A 19,728-nucleotide genomic window follows, 5' to 3' on the forward strand; every position below is an offset into this window, starting at 1 on the left:
AGAGGAAGCAAAGCCGCCACCCGCTCCGAGCAGAGCGCTGGGCCGCAGGGGGACGAGGCCCGCGGGGCGTTGGCGCGGGTTGTAGGCGGGGTCCCGCCCGCCCCTTCGAGCCACGTGCGGTTGTTTCCGAGCCGGGGCGATCACGTGAGCCGCATCAGCTGACCCGTCACGGAGGAGCCCGGTGCTGGCACCGCTCTGCGTCCTCCCTTGCGCGCCCGGAGCGCTGGACCCTGCGGAGGGGTAAGAGCGCCCCCGCCCTCCTCTCCTCGGTCCCGGGCCCACCCCAGCCGCCTCCGCCCCAGCCCCGGTCCCTCGTCCATCCCTACTCCGCCCATCTGGCACCCCGGAAGCTGTCGCGAGGAGGGCCGTGGCCTCAACCCCGCGTGGTCCCCAGGCGGCTGGGAGGGGATGGCCCTGGGGATCTGGGGACGGGAAGTCTCTCTTACCTCCGGGGCCGAGGGCTGGTCCCCGCCCCCAAACCCTGACATGGAGGAGCTGCTGCAGAGCGTGGAGAGGGACCTGAACATCGATGCCCGTCAGCTGGCTCCCGCCCCTGGGGGCAAACACGTGGTGGCCCTGGTGCCCGCGCGCTGGCTGGCCAGCCTCCGCGAGCGCCGTTTGCCCCCGGGGCCCTGCCCCCGGGCAGAAGGCCTGAGCGAAGCGGAAGTCAGGACTCTCCTGCAAAGATCAGTGCAGAGGCTGCCCCCAGGCTGGACGCGAGTAGAGGTGCATGGGCTACGGAAACGGAGGCTGTCCTACCCGCTGGCTGGTGGCCTGTCCTTTGAGGAGGGTTCCTGCAGCCCCGAGACCCTCAATCGCTTCATGCAGGATGTGGCTGCCCAGAATTATCGCAACCTGTGGCGCCATGCATATCATACCTATGGGCAGCCCTATAGTCATAGCCCTGCCCCCTCCACTGTCCCTGCTCTGGACTCGGTAAGACAAGCTCTGCAGAGGGTCTATGGTTGCTCCTTCCTGCCAGTGGGTGAAACTACCCAATGCCCGGCCTATGCCAGAGATGGCCCCTGTCCCCCTCGGGGCAGCCCGGCCTGTCCCAGTCTTTTGAGAGCTGAGGCCCTGCTGGAGTCGCCGGAGATGCTGTATGTGGTGCATCCGTATGTGCAGTTCACCCTGCACGATGTGGTCACCTTCAGCCCTGCCAAGCTGACCAACAGCCAAGCCAAGGTGCTCTTCATTCTCTTTCGTGTGCTGAGGGCCATGGATGCCTGTCACCGCCAGGGACTGGCCTGTGGGGCCCTCTCTCTGCATGACATTGCTGTGGATGAGAAACTCTGCAGCGAGCTCCGGCTGGACCTGAGTGCTTATGAGAGGCTGGAGGAGGCTGAGAGTGAGGAGGCCCCTGTAGCAAGGGACAGGGCAGGCACTGATTGTGGAGGGGAGCGAGGAGGGGGACCTGGGTGTCCCTCCTGCCAGAAGGAACTTCGGTGCCTTGTGCTAGACTGGGTCCATGGCCGCATCAGCAACTTCCACTACCTCATGCAGCTGAATCGATTGGCGGGTCGGCGGCAGGGGGATCCCAACTACCACCCAGTGTTGCCCTGGGTGGTGGACTTCACCACCTCCCACGGGCGCTTCCGAGACCTGCGCAAGTCCAAGTTCCGCCTCAACAAGGGGGATAAGCAGCTGGACTTCACCTATGAGATGACGAGGCAGGCGTTTGTAGCGGGTGGTGCAGGTGGCGGGGAGCCACCCCACGTTCCTCATCACATCTCAGACGTGCTCTCTGACATCACATACTATGTGTACAAGGCTCGGCGCACGCCGCGGTCGGTGCTTTGTGGACATGTACGGGCTCAATGGGAGCCCAATGAGTACCCTGCCAGCATGGAGCGTATGCAGAACTGGACACCGGACGAGTGTATCCCCGAGTTTTACACCGATCCCTCTATCTTCTGCTCCATTCACCCTGACATGCCTGACCTGGATGTGCCAGCCTGGTGTGGCTCCAGCCAGGAGTTTGTGGCTGCCCACCGGCTGCTGCTGGAGAGCCGTGAGGTGTCCCGGGACCTGCACCACTGGATCGACCTCACCTTTGGCTACAAACTCCAGGGCAAGGAAGCTGTAAAGGAGAAGAATGTGTGTCTGCACCTGGTGGATGCCCACACGCACCTGACCAACTATGGTGTGGTGCAGCTCTTTGATCAGCCACACCCCCAGCGCCTGGCTGGGGCTCCTGCCCTTGCCCCTGAGCCGCCACTCATCCCTAGGCTGTTGTTCCAGACCATCCAAGAGAGCACTGGCCGGGAGGACTTCCCAGGGCAGCTTGCAAATGGAGTGGGCAGGCTGGTTTTGGAGGCTACTCCCTGTGAGGCTGGCTGGGCCAGAGACAGACCTGTGGCAGGGGAAGACGACTTGGAGCAGGCCACGGAAGCTCTCGATTCCATCTCCCTTGCTGGGAAAGCAGGTGACCAGCTGGTTCCCTCCTCTTCCTCTGGCCAAGCTCCCCCAGGCCTCCTGTCTTTTTCAGTGGCCTCAGCCTCTCGACCCGGCCGCAGGAGCAGAGCTGTTGGGACGGACCCCGGGGAAGGCGAGGAAGGGAAGATTCTTCTTCCGGAGGGCTTCCATCCCGTGCAGGCGCTGGAGGAGCTAGAGAAACTAGGCAACTTCCTGACCAAAGGTCTGGGGGGCCAGTTGGAGGTGCCTGAGCAGCCCCGGGTGCAGCCACCTGTGCAGCTGCGGGACCTCTTCCGTCGGGACATGCAGGCGCTGGGTGTCCTGTTGGCCGAGATGGTGTTTGCCACCAGGATCCGATCACTGCAGCCCGAGGCGCCTTTGTGGGTACGCTTTGAGGCTGCTCGGGGGCTCTGCACACGCCATCCCAAGGAGATCCCCGTGTCTCTGCAGCCCATGCTGGACATGCTCCTGCAACTGAGTGGACCTGAAGGCCCGGCCATAGCAGGGGATGGCACGCTGGGCCCACTGTTTGAGTACAGACCTGTCTCCCAGGGACTGCCCCCACCCTCCCCGGCCCAGCTCCTCAGCCCCTTCAGCTCCGTGGTTCCCTTCCCTCCATACTTCCCTGCATTGCACAAGTTCATCCTTCTGTACCAGGAGAGGCGCGTGGAGGACGAGGCTCAGGGGCGGGAACTGGTCTTTGCTCTGTGGCAGCAACTGGGTGCAGTGCTGAGTGACATCACCCCTGAGGGCCTGGAGATCCTGCTGCCCTTCGTGCTGTCACTCATGTCCGAGGAGCACACGGCTGTGTATACAGCCTGGTACCTATTTGAACCTGTTGCCAAGGCACTGGGCCCCAAAAATGCTAATAAGTACCTACTGAAGCCTCTCATCGGTGCCTACGAGAGCCCCTGCCGGCTCCACGGCCGCTTCTACCTATACACGGACTGCTTCGTGGCCCAGCTGATCGTGCGGCTGGGCCTGCAGGCCTTTCTTGTCCACCTACTGCCCCATGTCCTGCAGGTGCTGGCCGGTGTGGAGGCCTCCCAGGAAGAGAGCAAGGGCCTGGCGGGGGCTGCCGAGGATGAGGAAAGCGGGCTCCCGGGGGCCAGGCCCAGCTCCTGTGCCTTTGGGGAGGAGATTCCGATGGATGGGGAGCCTGCTGCTTCGTCAGGTCTGGGGCTCCCAGATTATACGTCTGGCGTCAGCTTCCACGACCAGGCGGACCTCTCGGAGACAGAGGACTTCCAAGCGGGGCTGTATGTGTCTGGGTCCCCACAGTCCCAGGAGGCTGAGGCTGTGAGCCTGGGCCAGCTGAGTGACAAGAGCAGCACCAGTGAGACCTCCCTGGGCGAGGAGCCGGCTGCAGATGAAGGGGGAGCCCCTGTGGACAAGAGCAGCCTCAGGTCAGGTGACAGCAGTCAGGACTTAAAGCAAAGTGAAGGCTCCGAGGAGGAGGAGGAGGAGGAAGAGGAAGGCTGTGTGGTGTTGGAGGAGGGGGAGGAGGAGGGGGAGCAAGATGAAGTCACCGGGGCATCTGAGCTCACTCTCTCCAACACCGTGCTGTCCATGGATACGGATGTGGCTGCTGGTGGTGGGGCAGATGGGGCGGAAGAAGAGGAGCCGCTGACTGAGCGGTCGGAGGGCCAAGAACAGAAGATCCTTCTTGGTGAGTACTGGGGCCTGAGTGTGTAGGTCAGTTCCCTGGTTTGCACTCAACATTTGTAGAGCATGTATTCTGTGCCAAGCAGTGGATCGAGCAGGTCTACACACAGCATAGATGTGGGCCTGTCCTCCTGGAGCTCACACCCAGCAGAGGAGATGCCACGTTAAAGACAGTCTTAAGCCCAAGTTAGGGTAGCGCTATAAAGAATACAGCTGGGTGCTACGAGGGAATATAAAATGGGGCTTAGATCTAGTTTTCAGGGGTCAGAGAAGACTTTCTGAAAGTAGGGCCAGTTGGGGTTCAATGAGTAGGAAGTAGCTAGGGAAAAATATCAGGGTCTGCTGTGGGAAGAGCATTCCATGCAGAGGGAATAGCATGTGGAGAGCTCAGAGGCTGTCACGGTTCTATTAAAAATCAGTGAAAGGCCCGCGTGATTCAACTGAGGGAGTGGAGGGCAGAGGAGGGAGCAGAGATCCGACAGGGAGGTAGCCAGGGTGTCACTAGTGAACTGGAGAAGAGTCACCGAAAGGATAACCTGGAGCAGCCCTCAGGCCAGAGTCCCGTCGGCCACCTCTGCCCTGCAGTGGTGGTATGGGGTGACCAGGCTCAGGCCGGGCTTCTTGGCAGATTTGTAGCCAGAGATGGCTAGGTGGGTGCCATGGGGTGGAGCGGTGAGCCACCATTATCTGGCGAGCTCAGGGTCTGCTCCTCCCTGCAGATACTGCCTGCAAGATGGTCCGCTGGCTGTCCGCCAAGCTTGGCCCCACGGTGGCCTCCCGCCACGTGGCCCGCAACCTGCTCCGCCTACTGACATCGTGTTACGTTGGTAAGACCCGTGGTCAGTGCTGGAGATGAAACGTCCCCCAGGCCCTCTGTCCATCTCCAGCCCCCTCTAGGCGATCCTCCCCACTCCCACTGCAGACCACCTCCTGGGTCCTGGGTCCCATTCTGTAAGCTTTCTTCCTTAGGGCATGGGGCAGACCCCAGGCTAGAGTGAGTGGGAGCGGCTACCACAGACCTTGGAAGGCCGACTGCCCTCCTGCCCTCTGCCAGCACTCAAACCTCTGGCCTTTCCTTGGCAGGGTCCACTCGGCAGCAGTTCGCGGTGAGCAGTGGTGAGAGCCCCCCGCTGGGTGCCGGCAACATCTACCAGAAGAGACCGGTCTTGGGCGATATAGTGTCGGGGCCTGTGCTCAGCTGCCTCCTCCACATCGCCCATCTGTATGGGGAGCCCGTCCTCACCTACCAGTACCTGCCCTACATCAGCTACCTGGTCAGTGTCCGATTTGGCAGGCTGGGGGCTAAGGGGCTGAGGAGCCCGAGGGCTGACCTGGGATCTTTGGGGGGTCTCCGGGGATCTGTGGGGCAGCCTGGCCCTCATCGACTCTGTGTCCCTAGGTGGCCCCAGGTAGCTCCTCAAGCCCCAGTCGACTGAACAGCCGTAAGGAGGCTGGGCTGCTGGCAGCGGTGACTCTGACCCAGAAGATCATTGTGTACCTCTCAGACACCACCCTCATGGACATCCTGCCCCGTATCAGCCACGAGGTCTTGCTGCCCGTGCTCAGCTTCCTTACTTCCCTCGTCACAGGGTAGGCCCCTGCCCCATCCTGTGGGAAGAGCAGCCCAGCTGAGGGGGCAAAGGGGGTGGGGACTTGGAAGCTTGGGAGAGAGTCACTGGTTCTGATCCCAGCTGTGTGACCCTGAGCAAGCCACACCTTTCTATGCCTCAGTTTCCTCTTCTGGCTTGGACCAGTTGGTCTTGTAGCACCTTTCACTTCCAGCTTTTGATAGATTCTGGGCAAGTCCCACCGTGTGGGGAGCTGGAGCTTAATAAGCTCTTTCCAGGTTCCCAAGTGGAGCCCAGGCCCGGACTGTCCTGTGTCTGAAAACCATCAGCCTCATCGCCCTCATCTGCCTTCGCATCGGACAGGAGATGGTCCAGCAGCACCTGAGCGAGCCCGTGGCCACCTTCTTTCAAGTCTTCTCTCAGCTGCATGAGCTGCGGCACCAGGTGGGCAGACCTACCTGGCTGGGGTGAGCTGGGCAGGGGCCGTGGACTCGGCTGACTCCCTGGGCTTCCTTCCCCCAGGATCTGGATCCCGTGGGCCACAGTGAGGGCCAGCTGCCAGAGGTGGCCTTCTCTGACGGGCAGCAGCGGCTGGTGGACCCCGCCCTGCTGGATGAGCTGCAGAAGGTGTTCACCTTGGAGATGGCGTACACCATCTACGTGCCTTTCTCCTGCCTGTTGGGTACTGCCCCTCCCCTTTCCTCACACAGCCTCTGTGGCTGTCTTTTTCCCTGAGAGGCCCTCATGCTCCCTTGCCCTCAGAGTCAGTAGTGGGTGTTAAGCATTTTTCTGGGCCAGAGCAAAGGAATTTGGCCTCAGACTTCAAGTCTCAATGTGACATGATAACAGGGACTGAGCGTTAGCCAGCAAGGAGGCACAGGAGTGGCCTAGCATCTCCCCGGGGATGGTGGGGGAATCCGGCTGACGCCTTGATGACTCTGGGCGCTGCCTGAGAGGAATGAGCAGCCCACCGTTTACTTAGGTTCCCGCCCGGTACAGCCCGGACACTCCTGAGTGCCAACAGGTGTCATCTCCCTGAATAGGATGAATAGCCCTGCGGTCAGATACGTTGTCATCCCTCCACTAAAATCTAAGCTCTGGGCGGGAGAGCATGACCTGTCCTGTTTGTTCTTCTATTTCTGTGCCCAGCACGTAGAGAAGATGCTCACGTGTACGTAGTGAACGAATGAGTCCACATTTTCCTGGGGAGCAAATTGAGGCTCAGAAATGAAGATTCACTTGCTCAGCCAGCACCTGCCCTGTCCTCTGTGGTTCCCAAGCCCTCGGCTGGGTGGTGGCAGCCACCTGTTCTCTTCTCTAACCTTAGGACCACTTGCACTTCCATCCAGGTGACATCATCCAGAAAATCATTCCTAACCACGAGCTGGTGGGGGAGCTGGCGGGGCTGTATTTGGAGAGCATCAGCCCGAGCAGCCGCAGCCCTGCCAGCGTGGAGCCCACGGTGCCCAGCGCCGGCCTTGAGTCAGACCCCCAAGGTGGGAGCTGCTCCCAGGATGACGGCCACTCGGGGACCTTTGGGAGCGTCCTAGTCGGGAACCGCATCCAGATCCCTGACGACTCGCAGCCGGAGAGCTCCGGCCCGCTGGGCTTCATCTCCGGGATGGGCAGTGGGGGCCTCGACAGCGAAAGCGAAGACAACGCACTGAAGCGGGAGCTGCCGCGGAGTGCCCACGGGCTGAGCGGGAACTGGCTGGCGTACTGGCAGTACGAGATCGGCGTGAGCCAGCAGGATGCCCACTTCCACTTCCACCAGATCCGCCTGCAGAGCTTCCCGGGCCACTCGGGGGCTGTCAAGTGCGTGGCCCCCCTGAGCAGTGAGGACTTCTTCCTGAGCGGCAGCAAGGACCGCACTGTGCGCCTCTGGCCGCTCTACAACTACGGGGACGGCACCAGCGAGACGGCCCCACGCCTCGTCTATGCCCAGCACCGCAAGAGCGTCTTCTTCGTGGGCCAGCTGGAGGCCCCGCAGTACGTGGTGAGCTGTGATGGGGCTGTGCACATCTTCGACCCCTTCACAGGTGAGCGGGCCCAGGTGAGGTCTGTTCTGTTGGCTGTCCCTCTGTCCTCTGGGAGGCCTCTGGAATGGGGCCCTAGGGTGGAGTGGTTGGAGTGTGGTGGTGTGTGTTTTGGGTGACCCAATGAAGCCACACAGAGGAGCAGTTAGGACTTAGGATCCGTTAGATTGCAGTTTGAATCGGCCCCGGCCACTTACTTGCTGAGTGGTCTTTACTGCTGGGAGCATCCGTTTTTCTGTCTGTGAAATGGGAATCAGAACAAATGGTTTAGCTTAACCTAGGGGTTTGGCTTAAAATGTAGCATTAGTACATGTTTGGTAAACGGTGGCTCGATTATATTTTGGCATCAATGGAGGGAGAAATAAAGTTAAAAGGGGGGTTGGAGTAGCACTGAGGTCGACAGAGGGAGGTAGCGTTCAGTCATTGCCGTGGGGATGGGAGTCTGGGCTGGCCATGAAAGCAGGAAGGCGGGAAGGTCAAGAAGCATCTAGTATTTTCTGGGATCCCTGGGGATATGGGAGGCAGGCATGGGGTTGGTCGGGAAGATAGGCTCTTCCATCAGCTGCTGGAACCCCAGATCCACTGCACGCTTCCTTTCCAGGGAAGACCCTTCGCATGGTGGAGCCGTCGGACAGCCGGGTCCCACTGACGGCTGTGGCTGTCATGCCTGCTCCCCACAGCAGCGTCACCATGGCCAGCTCTGACTCGACCCTGCGCTTTGTGGACTGCAGGAAGCCTGGCCTGCAGGTCAGGGATGTCCAGTTGCCTGAGCCCGGGCCTGGGTGACTTCTGGCGGCAGGGAGAGATCCCCAGGGGAGAAGGCCAGGGCGTAGTTTCTCTTTGGAGACAGATCACCTACAGCAGCAAACCCTGGGGGGTGGGACTCTGAAGGGGGAGCTCTCCCCTTGATTGGGGGGACAGCGGCTCAGGCTGCCCAGTTGTGTGGGCTTAGGGCTGAGCAGGACCTCCGGGAGAGCGGCTTGGAGCAGGCAGAGCCGGCACTGGCACCTCAGCTTGTCTCCCTCTGCCTGCAGCATGAGTTCCGCCTGGGCGGCGGGCTGAACCCTGGGCTGGTCCGCTCCCTGGCTGTGAGTCCCAGTGGCCGCAGCGTCGTGGCCGGCTTCTCCTCGGGCTTTATGGTGCTCCTGGACACCCGCACAGGCCTGGTTCTGCGTGGCTGGCCTGCCCACGAAGGGGACATCCTGCAGATCAAGGTGACAGACCAGGGCCCCTTCCCCACCTCACTGCCCCGGGTCCCCACTCTGTGTAGGGCCCACCCAGGAGAGGCTCAAGCTGATCTTCCTGATACCTGCCCAAGGCCAGGTGTAAGGGAGCATCAGGAGCCAGCTTCCCTGCGGGGCCTTGGCAGGAGGCAGGCCACGGGGGCGGGCACTGCGGGCCGAGCTGACCCTGCTGCTCCCTGGAGATGTTCTAATGAGTAACCCTTGTCCATATTTGTCTTGCTTGGAGGATCAGGGGTCGGGTCCTGTCCGTGACCCAATTCAGGTTAAATAAAGCTCAGCTGGGAGGCTGTTTACTGCCCCCAGACCACTGAGCAGAGTCCATGCCCCCGCTGGGCTGCTCTGGTGGGGGCAGGGGCAGACCGGGCATGGGGATCCTGCCCCCATCCCATTCTCGATCACGAACCTCAGGGAGGCACGTTGTGTGTGTGTGTTGGGGGGGGGTGTGGGGGGGCAGGCGGGGAGGCACAGGGCTATAGTGGGAGGATTTTTCCTGGCAGCTGGGATTCCCTCCCCATCCTAAGTGGAGGCCAGGCCAGGGCACATGCACTGACGCTGCTGGGGACCAGCTGCCCGGGCTCCCTTCAGACCCTCCTACCCCCTGCCCCAGGGCACCCTGGGCTGCAGATGCCTCTAAATTCTGACTTTCTAATCCTGACTTTCCAGGAGGGCTCTGGGGTCAGCCTGGTGTTAATCCTGGCTCTGTGACCTTGGTATGATGAGTTAACTTTCCTGAGCCTCCGTTTTTCTCTGTAAAATGGGAGCAATGACAGCATTTACCGCATAGAGTTGTTACAGAGATTAAATGTGGTAATGCGGCATGCCTAACACAATGCCTAAGCATAGTAAGTGCTCAAACTATAGTGGTGACTAGGCTAACGATGCTGTAATGTATTCATATTAATTAACATGAACATACTGTGGGAAGATGGCAGGCTGTCAGCCGCTCAGAACATCCTGTCTTCCTGGGAGAGATGGTGGGAGGAAGTGGGAAGACCCTGGAGCTTGGTGGGCCCACGGGGGCCCCAGGCCCGGCTGAGGCTCTCCTCTCCCTGAGCAGGCCGTGGAGGGCAGCGTCCTGGTCAGCTCCTCCTCCGACCATTCCTTGACTGTCTGGAAGGAGCTGGAGCAGAAGCCCACCCACCACTACAAGTCAGCATCTGACCCTATCCACACCTTCGACCTGTACGGCAGCGAGGTGATCACCGGCACCGTGGCCAACAAGATTGGTGTCTGCTCCCTGCTTGAGCCGCCCTCCCAGGCCACCACCAAGCTCAGCTCAGAGAACTTCCGTGGCACACTCACCAGCCTGGCCTTGCTGCCCACCAAGCGCCATCTCCTGTTGGGCTCGGACAATGGGGTCATCCGCCTCCTGGCATAGGCTGATGTGGGAGCTGGCCAGGCCTGGGTAGGCAGATATCCTCCGGGAGTCCACCCCCTCACCCTTGTTTCCCCCTCCATGCAAGCCTCTGGCCCCGTGCCCAGTGTAGCCCTGTGGCCTGCCAGCTAGGGCAGAGTGGGAGTCCGGGCTCCTGAACCCCCAGAGCCACCAGGGTTGTCAGGGGTCTCAGTCATGACTTGGGGAGACTGCTCCTGGCCAGCAGGAAGCAAGAGAAGGAGCTGGGAAAGCATCGCTGCCCCTCTTCACCCCAGCTCTGCCCTCTGCGTCCACATGGGGACGGGGGTGCTCAGGAAGAGGAAGCGAGACCGGCCCTGCCCACCTACTTTCCAGCCAAGGCCCCCCACTTCCTGCTGGGCTCTCTGGCCCTACCCCCCCAGCACAGAGAAGCTGCCCCAGTCCAGCACCCCATGGTGCTTGGGCTCCAGCCTCTCTGGTCCAGGAATGAAGGGCCTTGGGCTGGGGTTTAAGTGTCCACGCAGCCAGGCCCTGCCCAGCGTGGGACCCGTAGGACAAGATAGAGGTCAGGACCAGGGCAAAGAAGATGGATTGGGCCAGCTGGTGCCTGCCAGGAGTGGCCCCAAGCCTCACCTGCTTACCCCTAAACCACAGACAGTGTTTGTGCCTTGAACTGAGGAGGCAGCCTCTGAGCCCAGAACCCCTGCGAGGGGGTGAGATGGGGGTCCAAGACCCTGAAAGAAGGACCAAGAAGAATTTCATCTGTGCATCTCAGGTCTCTCCCAGGGAACAAGAAGATCCTGGGGTCCCCGGGTCCTCCGTTGTGGAGCAGAGATGAGGTCTGGGACTGGGCCCCTGCTGCCTCCTCACTATTCGCAATAGATGTAAATATGACCAATAAATCCTTTGGAAGCGCCTTGGAACTGAGTGAGGCTTTTCTTGACGGTGGTGTCAGGTGGGGAAAAGTTGAGATCCCACCGCTTGCAGGTCAGTGAGGAGAGGGCGAGGAGTAGGGCAGAAGGTGGGAGGCAGGAGTAGGGCAGAAGGTGGGAGGCAGGAGTAGGGCAGAAGGTGGCCATTGTTCTTTTTTATTTTATTTTATTTTTTAAAACATTTATAAGATTTAGCCTTTTAAAAATATATATATATATTTTATAAAGTATTTTTTTAAAAATATTTTTTATTGATTTTTTACAGAGAGGAAGGGAGAGGGATAGAGAGCTAGAAACATCGATGAGAGAGAAACATCAATCAGCTGCCTCCTGCACACCCCCCACCGGGGATGTGCCCGCAACCAATGTACATGCCCTTGACCGGAATCGAACCTGGGACCCTTCAGTCCGCAGACCGACTCTCTATCCACTGAGCCAAACCAGTTTCGACTGGCCATTGTTCTTCAGGTGGCACAGGGAATAGGGCTTCTGCTTCCTGCAGCCCCACGCCAGGTTCCAGAGCCCTCCCCCTTGGGCAGGTAAGCAGGCCTTGCTCCTAGTGAGGTAGGGTGCTGAGAGAGGCTGCATCCCTCAGCATCTCGTTCCATCCCCTGCCTTCTGACCCAGGCTGAAGGCAGCCAATCAGAATCCTGGGCATGTAAGAGTAGGAATGGGCATCCTATCCTGGGTTCCCTCCATATGCTCCTGCAGCTTCCCCCTCTCTCCCCTTGGGATGGGAGGCAGTTGTGGGGAGAGGAAAGGAAGTGGGGACCTGGATGGAACAGCCCAGCTCTGTGTCCTCGGGCAGGTTACATAGCCTCTCTGAGCCTGACGAAAGCAGGGGAGATCCTCCACCTAATGGGGTCTCTGGAAGGCTCCTGTCCTTCCTGGATCTGCTCTCTGGATGAGGATAGCCTCCTCCACCGTCTCCTGAACCTCTTTTCTCCGGGCTCAGGTGGGACCCAAATCCGTGTGGTTCCAGGTGGCTGTCTCAGGACTAGATGCCCTGGTGGGAAAGGGGCTTCCGGCCCCAATATCAATGTTTAATCGGATATGCAGGTCAATATTTACCCGAGGAGAAAGCAATCTGCACAGGGGTTGGCTGAGAGCAAAGGTCCTGGTGGGAGGGGAGGGCTCGGCGGGGCTGGCTGGAGCCGGAGCAGAGCGTGGGGAGCGCCCAAGTATCCCAGAGGGACATCGCGTGCAGCAGAGAGGAGCCTAGAGGTAGGAGGGGAGTGCTAACGGCCTGCTCCTCAGGCAGGAGAGGAGGTAGGAGCTGCCCACTTGGTGAGGGGGTCTGGGCTGAATTTATTCAGGAGCCTGTTGTTTCCCAGGCTCCTGGGGTGATGAAAGGTGGGGGGTTCAGGGGAAGGCTCTCTGGGACTTGAAAAACTGGAGGTCATTTCTTGCCAGGAAGATTCAAAAGTCCAGGTTGGGGATCAGACCCTCTGCCAAGGGCCCTGGGTGTGATGGGGTGGAGCCAGGGGTGGTAGAAGGATCCTCCAGAAGGACGGGCCCTGAGATGGGGGTGGGGTGTGTGAGACCCGCTCTGAGGCTAGATCTGCACTTCCCGGAGGCAGCCTGGGGCAGTGTTTCCCAAAAGTCCAAAGGTGGCTCTGGCCAGAGTCATTCATTGGGTTCTGCTGCTGGGTCAACAAGGCGGCTCTTGGGGCCACCCCACCACCCCTGCTGAGACCGCAGGGCCTCCCGGGCCTGCCACCCTTGTGGGCAAGGCCTAACCAGACCAGCCAGAAAAGGTGGGCCAGCTGGATAGGCGATGTGGGGAGGGAGCCCCAGGACAAGGCAGGGCTCCCAGAAGAGGGGCCTTGGCTAGGCGGCCAGCAGCCATTGCCGAGAGCCAGGCCTTGTACTCCGGGCTCACAAACACTGTCTTATTTCGTCCTCACAATCCCCGGGGGAGGAGGCAGGGACCTGTGCCCCCGTTTTACAAGATGAGAGGCCCCGAGGGGTAAGGGAGATGTGCAGGGTCCTCTGGCAAGAGTCCGTCTGGATTCACACCCAGGTCTGACTCACAATGCCAGGCCTTGGAGGAGGAGGGCTTTCTTCGCTTTGATATGGTTTCCCCCCATGAACCAAAACCCCCCTCAGAGCTGAGAGCCACTGCTGGTGTATTTTGGGGATTGTGTGCTGTAGCTGGCCTTGTCCTCAGCGATGATGGCTTGGGACGCTGCCGGCCAGGGATCGTGTGGGTGGGATTCCATGGTGGGTATAGGGGCTTGGCTCAGGTAGCCAGTCAGATCATTGGTGACAGTGTGTGTGTGTGGGGGGCAAGTTGGCAACCAAGCTTCCTGCCCCTCACAGGAACATGGCACTGCTCCGGGGTCTCCTGGTACTCAGCTTGTCCTGCCTGCAAGGGCCCTGCTCAGTGGTGAGTCTGGGCAGGAGTCTGGGTCTGGGTAGGGAAGGGAGGTAGGTATGGAGGCCATAGGTCTGAGGGGGCAGAGAAGGGCAGGAGGGTCTGGCTCTGAGGGGGTTCCCCCTCCTCTCCTCACCTCTTTTTCAACAGTTCTCTCCAGCCAGCGCCGTGGAGCCCATGAGCCAGCAGGTACTGGGAAGAGGGGCTGAGAGGCCGCACCTGCGGCTCATGCAGGGTAGGGGACCTGTGGGAAGGATCCCTCTCCATTTGCTCCCTCCTTTCTTCAGATAGTGACCGGGCCAAGCCAGGAGAAGCTGTCCCCACTTAGCTTCCTCAAGTTGGTCAACCAGGTACAACCAGGTGGGGCTGGGAAAAAGTGGGCGGGCCCGAGGGAGGGGGGAACAATCAGCAGGGGTGAGGGAACTGGGGGCGTGGCCTTGAGGCGGAGGGCTGAAGAGAGAGGGTGCGGGACCAGAGGAAAGCATCCAGACCCCAGAATGTATCAGGCAGGCCTGGGACCAGGCCCTCCTGCCCAGAGGCCCAGGGGCTGGGAAGCAGATCTTCAACACAGAACCGGAGTGACCCTTGGCCTCCACTGACCCCCGATATATCCCTGCAGGAGCCTGATGGCCAGACTGACCTGAAGAAGGCGTCAGGAGACTGCAGTGAGGCCCCAACCCCGGAGCAGACCCGCAGGCTGGCCAAGGCCATGATGGCCTTCACCACAGACCTGTTCTCCCAGGTGGCCCAAAGTTCCACCCACCCCAACCTCATCCTGTCGCCTCTGAGTGTGGCTCTGGCCCTGTCTCACCTGGCACTAGGTACTGTGGCAGCACCTGTCCAGACCAGCAGAGCTAGGAGGCCAGTAGGACCTCACTACTTCAGAATGACTCCTCCATCGGAGTCACTCACTTTGACGTTTGGTCAAAATGCAGACCCCTGGGCCCACCTCAAGTCTCTGTGAATCAGATTCCCAGGAATTGGGCCCAAGGATCTGCTTCTGGTGACTTTTAGGCAAGAGTTTGATAGCTACAATGTCTCCATTGGACTGGAGGGTCTCGTTGTGGGGAACTGAGGCTCAGAGAGGAGTGAGAATTTCCATGAGGCGTGGTCACCCAGACTAGCAGCAGCAGACATGAAAGTAGAACTGGGGGGTCCTGTGACTCAGACCAGTTCGGTGGACACGAGGAGAGTGTGTGGTCCCAGGGGCGTGCTCACCGTGGGTACTCAAGAGGGACTGGGGGTGGGGGACGGGGCAGGGCTGGTGTGAAAGAGCCCCAGCCTGGCCACAGCGATGCGGTCCCCTCCAGGTGCTCAGAACCAAACGCTGCAGAGGTTGCAGCAGGTGCTGCATGCAGACTCTGGGTCCTGCCTCCCCCACCTGCTGAGCCGCCTCTGCCAGGACCTGGGCCCTGGGGCATTCCGAATGGCTGCTAGAATGTACCTGCAGAAAGGTAGGTGCAGGTGGCAGGGAGCTCCCTAGCTAGTGCTGGGGGGTGGGCAGGGTGAGGGAGATGGGGTGAGGGAGATGGGCTTGGCTTCAGCCGGTTGGATCATTGTCTGTGGAGCCTGAGCTCTGGGAACAACATGTGGTCCCTTCTGCGTAGGATTTCCCATCAAAGAGGACTTCCTGAAACAATCGGAACACCTCTTTGGCGCAAAGCCCATTAACCTGATTGGAAGGAAGGGGGATGACTTGGCAAACATCAACAAATGGGTGAAGGAGACCACGGAGGGGAAGATTGAGGATTTCCTCTCGGAGATGGCAGATGACACAGTGCTGCTCCTCCTCAACGTCATCCATTTCCAGGGTGCGCGGCTCCTCTTCTCAGGCTCCCACCTGGCAGCTCCTCCCCCCGCCCCCCCTGCAGGCTGAGCCGGCTGTGCGGCCCCCATTCTTCCTCCTCAGGGCGGAGCCTCCGGCTGTGGCTTGGGAGAGGGTGGGAGACAGGTAGTGGTGTGGCAGGGAGGGGGCCCAGGAACTGGATGGGGCTGTTGTGGAGAGAGTACCCTAGAACAGGCGTCCTCAAACTACAGCCCTCGGGCCACATGCGGGTGTTTTTGCCGTTTTGTTTTTTTACTTCAAAATAAGATATGTGCAGTGTGCATAGGAATTTGTTCATAGTTTTTTTTTTTAAACTATAGTCCGGCCCTCCAACGGTCTGAGGGACAGTGAACTGGCCCCTGTTTAAAAAGTTTGAGGACCGCTGCCCTAGAAGGAAACCCGGTCTGAAAAGACCCAGGGGGAGGTTCCTGGGAGCATGGCAGGGTATGGGGGAAATGCATGTCCAGATTTTTAAAACTCTATAGAAAAGAGATCTCAGATCCACTGGGCATCAACTGGCCCAGCACCCTCTGGGGTCTTGGCCCCCACCTTTGGTCCCTGGAATGGGTTCTGGGTGGGACGGGGAAGAGGCTGGTGGTCTAGAACCCACCCCGGTCCAGTCTCTGTGGCCCTGCCCTCTGCTGGATGCAGGTTTCTGGAAGAGCAAGTTCGACCCGAGCCTCACCCAGAGAGGAACTTTCCACCTGGACGGGCAGTTCACGGTGCCCGTGGACATGATGCAGGCCCGCATGTACCCGCTGCGCTGGACCTTGCTGGAGCAGCCCTCGATACAGGTCGCCCTTGATTGGCCAGGCTGGGCCTGCATGCTGGGGGCGGGGAAGGGAGCGGCAGGCTCTGGGGCAGGCACAGGGGTGGGGAGGTGTGCCCTCACCTTCCTGGTAGTTATGTCCCTGGGGCGCGTGGCTGTGAAAGGGCTCACTATGCCCCCGCCGAGGGGGACTGAGGCTCCAGGCTCTTTGGGGTTCATTCATTCAACAAAACCATACTGGGCATTTGCTCTGTGCAGATACTGTGCTAGGCCTTGGGCACTTGGTGGGACACAAGGGGAGCCCAGGTCCCTGTCCTCAGGTGGGAAGACACGAAGTACACAAGTACACAAACACCAACAGGATACTTTCAGGTCGTGATAGGTGCTACGAGGGAAAACACCTTTAAAGGGGACCTAAGGGTGATATGTTAGATAGAGTGGCCAGAAAGCATTTTTTGAGGAGAGGGCATTGAGCTGAGACCCAGGTGATCTCTAGTTCCGAGGGCTTTAGGACAAGGACCCATGGGGTGTGGGGCACCCCAGCAGCCATGGAGCCACTTGGGGCCTTAGCACCCCCAAGCCTGGGAGATGCGACCTGAGCTCTCACGCAGTGTTTCTTAGAAGGGAGGATCTGATTGGGATGCACCTGTCAGCATCCTGACAGGACATTCTGATTGGATAGAGTGCGATGCCAGGCTATCTCAGGGGAGGACGCCCTTGCTTCTAGTCTACATGTGGTCCCCTTGGCTTAGGCACTGAGCCCGGGGGCCCGTGGCTGAGAGGGGAGTGTTGGGTAGTGTCACAAGGCCAGCAGGACACAGGCCACATCTGCTTCTGCAGCCCTCCGGTGGGGGCCTGTGGACGAGGCCGGCCCTTGGAGCAGCGTCCCGGCTTCTGTCCAGTTCACCCTGAAAGGAGGATGGTCTGGTTTACCACCCCACCAGATTTCTTCCTGCTGCTCCTTCCCTCTAGGCTCTGTCCTCCCCACACTTCCTTCCCCCGTTGTCTCCATTCCTCCTGCTCCCTGACCTTGCTGTTCGCAGGCACTCGGCAGGCAGGCCAGGCAGCCAAATGCTGGGGTCCTGCCACCCATCTGGGCCTGCTAAGAGCCTTGGAGTCCAAGCTGCAAGAGACCATCGAGACCGGGGGTTTTCGTCTTTCTTTAGCTACGGAAACCCGTTCACATGAAATCCTTCCCCAGGTCACAGGGCTGGGCAGAGTCACTGCTGAAGTGAGAGTGGTGGAGAGAGGACCACCCTTTGTAGCAACTGCTCTGCAGAACCTGGGGCAGTTTGAAATCCAGCAACCCAAGTGCACTGTATACATGGAGACACTGAGAGGGGAACACAGGGGTTCTTCACCCCAAGTCACAGGGCTAGCAGGTAGTGGCGGGTGAAGAGCTAGACCGACACCATTAACAAGCGTTATCCCTTTTGGTCACACGTCAACCTGCAGTGTGGGTAGGTAGTGTTACCCCTCTTCACGGGGGAGGAATTGGAGGCTCGGGGAGGCTGAGCTCATGCCTAAGCAGGATGGACTGGAACCCCGGTCCATCGGTCTCAGAAGCACACCCTGGCCCAGACCCACCTAGGTCTGGGTGTTTTCTGGTCCTCACGTTGTCTCCTTCCTTTGTCTGTAGGTGGCTCACTTCCCCTTTAAGAACAACATGAGCTTTGTGGTCATTGTGCCCACCTACTTTGAGTGGAATGTGTCCCAGGTGCTGGCCAACCTGAGCTGGGACACCCTGCATCAGCCCTTGCTTTGGGAGAGGCCCACCAAGGTCCAGCTGCCTAAGCTGCACCTGAAATACCAGCTGGACCTTGTGGCCACCCTCAGCCAGCTGGGTAAGGAGGGGCCTGGGACCGCCACCTCGGCCAGGTTGGGCAGGGTGGAGGAGGAGGAAGCCCCAGCTGGCAGGGGGTCGCGGACAAAGCTAGCCTTGTGTTCTGGCCTTTTTCGAGGCTTAAGGAGGCGAGAGGGTTTGATGTGAGTCCTGGGACTCTGTCTGTCCTAGGACGTGCTGGGTGGTCAGGGAATGAGGACCTGCTCTGCCCGACTGTATTGCAGAGAATCCCAGGTGGAGAGCCTGGGTGGTAGGAGAGCCCCCCAGGTCCAAAGAGCTCAGTCTAATGGAGTGGGCAGGTGAGGAAACAGCACTTAGAATTCAGCATGAGTAATAGAACAGAGGGCTTCTCTCCAGCTCACTCAGAACATTGAAAAGGCACCTGCCTGGACTTTGGAGCTGGGGATCAGGGAGGGCTTCCTGGAGGAAGTGACCTTTAAGCTGATACTTGAAGGTTAAGTGGGAATTAACCAGGCATCTGTGGGTCCAAGGTGTTTCCTGGCCAGCATGCCAGACACCCTCCCGGGCAGGTGCAGAGAGCCCTATGGGGCGGAAGGCACCTCTGACCAGCTACCTCTTACCCTGGGCAGGCCTGCAGGATCTGTTTCAGAACCCAGACCTCAGTGGGATCTCGGACGAGCGCTTGGTGGTGTCCAGCGTACAGCATCAGTCCACTCTGGAGCTCAGTGAGGCCGGCGTGGAGGCGGCCGCGGCAACCAGCTTGGCCATGTCCCGCATGTCCCTCTCCACCTTCAGCGTGAACCGCCCCTTCCTCTTCTTCATTCTCGAAGATACCACGAGCCTGCCCCTCTTTGTGGGCAGCGTGAGGAACCCCAACCCCGGAGCGCAGCGGGAGCACAAGGAGCAGCAGGATTCCCCTGACAGCAGGGACTTCCTCCAGGACCTGAAGGCCTTCGTCCGCGGCGACAAGCCCTTCGGCCCTGACTTGAAACTGGAGCCCCTCTCCGAGGAGGATTACCCCCAATTTAATAGCCCCAAGTGAGGGGCTGTGGGCTCCAGCATCCTGAGTCCCCGCCTGGGCCAGCCTCTCAATTCATGTGACTCTTTCCAAACAGCTTTGTGGGGTGAGGGGTGGGGGCCTGGGCGGGCAGTCCGGGGAGGAGAGGCGCCATTCTTTCTATCTCCTCTTGGGGAGTTTGGGGGCGGGTGGGGTTGGGGGAGGGGCAGCGGTGGACCCACTTTTGTCAGCAAGGTAGGTGGGTTATTCCTTAGTCACCTTTGTTTACCCGAGGGTGGAGAGGAGGGACTGGATGCCCTGGCTGGGAGAGGAGAGATGGGCCCTGGGGTGGCTCAGGGGCAGAGCACTGTCCTGGGGTTAGACCCTGTGGTCAGCCTTGTCCTGCTCTGCATCTGCCATCACCTGCCCAAGGCCCATCAGCCTCCCCCACTGCCCCGTCACCTCAGCCTCCCCACTGGTCCTTAGTGATGCCCACACTGCCCGGACTCCCTTTCCTTCCTCTCTCCTCTTCCTCCTCTGCCCGGGGTCTCAGGGGCTGAGGGGGGGGGGGTGGCATTAGCTCCTTAGGGCTCTTTTGTAAAGTTTTTGTAGTGATTTTTATGCTACCTGAATAAAGAATGAATGGGCTGCTTTGATGTCACGGTTCTGGGCATGGGTGGGGGCAGGGGGGCTGGAGGGAGGAGGGGAGGAGGCCACAGGGAGACTGGACTGAGCCTCAGCA

General features: G+C 59.9%; 2 protein-coding genes across 6 annotated transcripts; both read left to right on the plus strand.

The window, feature by feature from the left end:
- The first annotated feature begins 24 nt into the window (after positions 1-24).
- Positions 25-11,194, plus strand: WDR81 (WD repeat domain 81). Of its 3 annotated transcripts, XM_079798621.1 has the most exons (11): positions 43-240; positions 3,439-4,084; positions 4,800-4,907; positions 5,164-5,354; positions 5,480-5,670; positions 5,927-6,092; positions 6,171-6,330; positions 6,998-7,687; positions 8,286-8,431; positions 8,719-8,898; positions 9,986-11,194. In XM_079798621.1, the coding sequence occupies exons 2-11, from the start codon at positions 3,562-3,564 to the stop codon at positions 10,304-10,306; spliced, it is 2,676 nt and encodes an 891-aa protein (XP_079654747.1). In that variant the 5' UTR covers positions 43-240; positions 3,439-3,561; the 3' UTR covers positions 10,307-11,194. The 3 variants fall into 3 exon arrangements, 2 of the variants coding, with proteins under 2 accessions (XP_079654746.1, XP_079654747.1); XM_079798620.1 differs by having other exon boundaries at positions 30-4,084; XR_013815107.1 differs by lacking the exon at positions 9,986-11,194 and having other exon boundaries at positions 25-4,084; positions 6,998-7,701; positions 8,719-8,851.
- A 1,140-nt stretch (positions 11,195-12,334) lies between these two features.
- On the plus strand, positions 12,335-19,139 carry SERPINF2 (serpin family F member 2). 3 transcript variants are annotated; one of them, XM_079798709.1, is made up of 10 exons: positions 12,335-12,438; positions 13,537-13,603; positions 13,742-13,780; positions 13,879-13,941; positions 14,211-14,412; positions 14,902-15,045; positions 15,199-15,402; positions 16,068-16,210; positions 17,825-18,029; positions 18,619-19,139. In XM_079798709.1, exons 2-10 carry the CDS (start codon positions 13,541-13,543, stop codon positions 19,029-19,031), a joined length of 1,476 nt encoding a protein of 491 aa, XP_079654835.1. In that variant the 5' UTR covers positions 12,335-12,438; positions 13,537-13,540; the 3' UTR covers positions 19,032-19,139. The 3 variants fall into 3 exon arrangements, with proteins under 3 accessions (XP_079654835.1, XP_079654834.1, XP_079654836.1); XM_079798708.1 differs by having other exon boundaries at positions 12,350-12,483; positions 18,619-19,138; XM_079798710.1 differs by lacking the exon at positions 12,335-12,438 and adding an exon at positions 12,871-12,971.
- The last annotated feature ends 589 nt before the right edge of the window (positions 19,140-19,728 follow it).

This window comes from Cnephaeus nilssonii, assembly GCF_951640355.1.
Source record: "Cnephaeus nilssonii genome assembly, chromosome: 19".
Lineage (NCBI taxonomy): Eukaryota > Metazoa > Chordata > Mammalia > Chiroptera > Vespertilionidae > Cnephaeus > Cnephaeus nilssonii.